Here is a 3,102-nt window from a genome sequence, read left to right as displayed (position 1 = left end):
CGGTTGACCTGACGGTCGAACCTTTTGAACAAAAAACCGGTCAACACACCGGTTCAACTAAAAAACCGGTTTTTAAAACATTTATCGAATGCGTTGATTTTAACTTATACGCACATTCCTTACTTTCCAGGGTTACAAAAACTATAAGATTGGCTATTTAATGATGTTTTGTGTTCCGCCATTTTCTCGAATTTTTAGTAGGGGGGGTCTAAACTTGAAATCAATTGAACTGAATCGTGTAGTTACAAAACCCGAACTTGTCTATATACTTTTCATATTTTTTTGTTTCATTTTTTTAAAATTATTTGCTAGTTTACTATACTTTGGTCATTCGAAAATAAAAAATTGTCATTTATAGCAAAACTATAAACACGATGATTAAAATAAACCACAATTTTCTTAATCCAACTGCCTATTATTGAAAGAAGCATATTCATTCAAATTTATTAACCAAATACTACATAGCAAAATCCCTCGTCTTTTCATCAAACTACAACTCAAACAACTAAGCATCACATCAGGAGAACAGACAATTCTAAATAACACTTAGCACGTTAAACTAATCATAATAGGCCTTCAAACCCCTCAACTTCTCCTTCTTCACTAAACCAGTCATCTATAATCTAAAGTGGGCATCGTGTCTTTTTTGAGGCTTCAAATGCGAATGGACCCACTGTGAACACATCGAAGGGCAGCACTGGCGTAAGTACGATCTTTGGCTTTGGGGTAGGGACTAGAGTGGCACCCTTAATCCCATAGTGCAAGTTGGTGGGCTTGTTACATGTAGCCTTTGGCGACGATAGCAAAGTGACCTTACACTTGTGCACCCCAAAAGTGGTCAACGTCTTAGGTGGCATGATGAAGAAGAAGCCGTTCTTATCGGTTGTAGATTTGACCCTGAGTGGATACTTAGTGTTGTTGCATGTTAAGAGTACCATAGCTCCTGTAATTCATGTTTCGTGCATTAATAAGTTTACTTGGGTAAAAAAAACAAGATTGTGAAGAATTATATATATAATGCACTTCACTAAATTCAACTTATAATACAAATAGAAATACAAATATATTGGTTAAAAGAGAGTGAGAATTTATACCCTGTAGAGGAGTAGCGCCAAAGAGCGTGTCAATACCCTTGTACTTGCAAGCTTTGCAGTAAACCATACCACGGACCGCCACCTGCCTCCGTGTCGGAAGAGGTGCGTGTGACGGAGCCGGTGAGTGACTTGGTGGATAAACAGGCGCCTTGGTCGGAGGATGAACTGGCGCCTTGGTCGGTGGGTGCACAGGTGCCTTAGTCGGAGGATGCACAGGCGCCTTGGTCGGTGGATGCACAGGCGCCTTGGTCGGTGGATGCACAGGCGCCTTGGTCGGTGGATGCACTGGTGCCTTGGTCGGAGGATGCACTGGCGCCTTGGTCGGAGGATGTACAGGTGCCTTGGTTGGTGGATGCACAGGCGCCTTGATCGGCGGGTGCACCGGAGCGACTCTAGGTGGGTGCACCGGAGCGACACTTGGTGGGTGAACTGGAGCTACAGTTGGTGTGTGAGCCGTGGGAGGAACAGCAGGTTTGTGGTGGTGGCCACCGGGACGCTTGGGATGACGGTGGTGGGGCGCTGGAGCTCCGGTAGGTGGGTACGACGGCGAGTGGTGTGGAGCCTGTGTCCAGCTCACATGATCAAGATCTAAACCATTGATCATCAAACAAGAGCTAAGAACCACGACCGAGAGCAAAACCCTGAAACCCATTTTGGTTTCAGTGAGTGTTTTTGGTGTTGTGTGTGAAAGTGAAAAGTAAAGAGAGGGAAGCGAAGGGCACGGTGGAAATGGTGGTGGAGGTGGTGGTATTTATACAGAAGAGACAGCGGCGCCGGGGGAAGAGGTAACCTCTTGCAGAATTTACTTCAGAATTTTTTTGCATAAAAACCAGAGGTTAGTGGGTCCCAATAAGATAGATATAAAATATATAGTCTAAAATTAACATATGCAGTTTTTGTAGGGATGAATGGGTAAAGATCAGAATATAATACTTTTATTATCGAATTAAAATAAAGTAATCAGCTTTGTTCCGAAAATTTTCATTTGGTCGTCGAAATTTGAAAATCATCATGGATAACTTTGAACCGTAATAAAGGGATCTTAAGTAAAGGTGTTCAAACATTTACTATATTTTAATTCAAACTGATTTATTGAAATTTATAAAAACTGATTCATAACAAACCTAAAAAACCTTAACACACTAGATCGTATGCAACTCGATTACTACTTTAACGGGATACTTTATATCCATTTCATTTATTTAAACGTAATCGTTAAAAAATTTATAATACCGTCATTTAAAACTCCTTAGTTAAAATTTGAAAATATATATAATCTTTTAAACCAAACAAGAGTAGACCAATCACCGGATTATGAAAAACAATAGGACCAAGAGTCAAACATATTATAGCCTGTTTCGCTGTGATTCTGGTTTAATTATTTAAATATGAATAGGTAGAAGAAGATTTGAGAAGAAGCGGAGCGGGTGATATTCAGGGTTATCCAGAGTTATTACACGTTGAAGAAGCATGAATTTCTGGCGCGATTCTTGCTTTGATTGTCTTTCACATGCTTCATCCATTAGTGTGTATATATATATATATATATATATATATATATATATATATATATATATATATATATATATATGGATGAACATCTATTGTACGGAAGTGTGACAAATACTATTTTGTCACAATAACTAAGAAATAATATGTTGTTTTGTAATATGAATATGTTCAATCACACAACTATTCTCATTATCACGCATTCTCACTAATTAAATCGTTTATAAAGATATCATAAACTTGTATTTATTTATTTATTTATTTATTTTATGATTTTCATCTTTCAGAATGTTGTTAGAATGTGTTATTGATAATCATAAATAGTAAGAATGAGAATGGATGAAAAACGATGCGTGAAAACAAAAATAAATAGGAATTAGTGGGATTGCATGATAATGACGATAGTTCTGTGAGATTGAAATTATTCACATAACTAACAACATATTCTCTTACTCATTCTCATTAAATAGCACTGTCTACACATGTCCGCACAATAAAT

At 38.0% G+C, this 3,102-nt stretch overlaps 1 protein-coding gene across 1 annotated transcript; it reads right to left on the bottom strand.

Moving 5' to 3' along the window:
* Nucleotides 1-415: 415 nt before the first annotated feature.
* Nucleotides 416-1,879, bottom strand: LOC145124784 (uncharacterized). The gene is made up of 2 exons (XM_079060243.1): nucleotides 1,095-1,879; nucleotides 416-943 (listed from the first exon to the last, which is right to left on the bottom strand). Exons 1-2 carry the CDS (start codon nucleotides 1,744-1,746, stop codon nucleotides 624-626), a joined length of 972 nt encoding a protein of 323 aa, XP_078916369.1. The 5' UTR covers nucleotides 1,747-1,879; the 3' UTR covers nucleotides 416-623.
* Nucleotides 1,880-3,102: the final 1,223 nt, after the last annotated feature.

Source organism: Lactuca virosa, chromosome 7 (genome assembly GCF_052849685.1).
Source record: "Lactuca virosa cultivar CGN04683 chromosome 7, Lactuca_virosa_CGN04683_v6, whole genome shotgun sequence".
In the NCBI taxonomy this organism is placed as follows: Eukaryota; Viridiplantae; Streptophyta; class Magnoliopsida; order Asterales; family Asteraceae; genus Lactuca; species Lactuca virosa.
The sequence above is the reverse complement of the archived record's forward strand: the minus strand, read 5'-3'. Positions and strand labels throughout refer to the sequence as shown.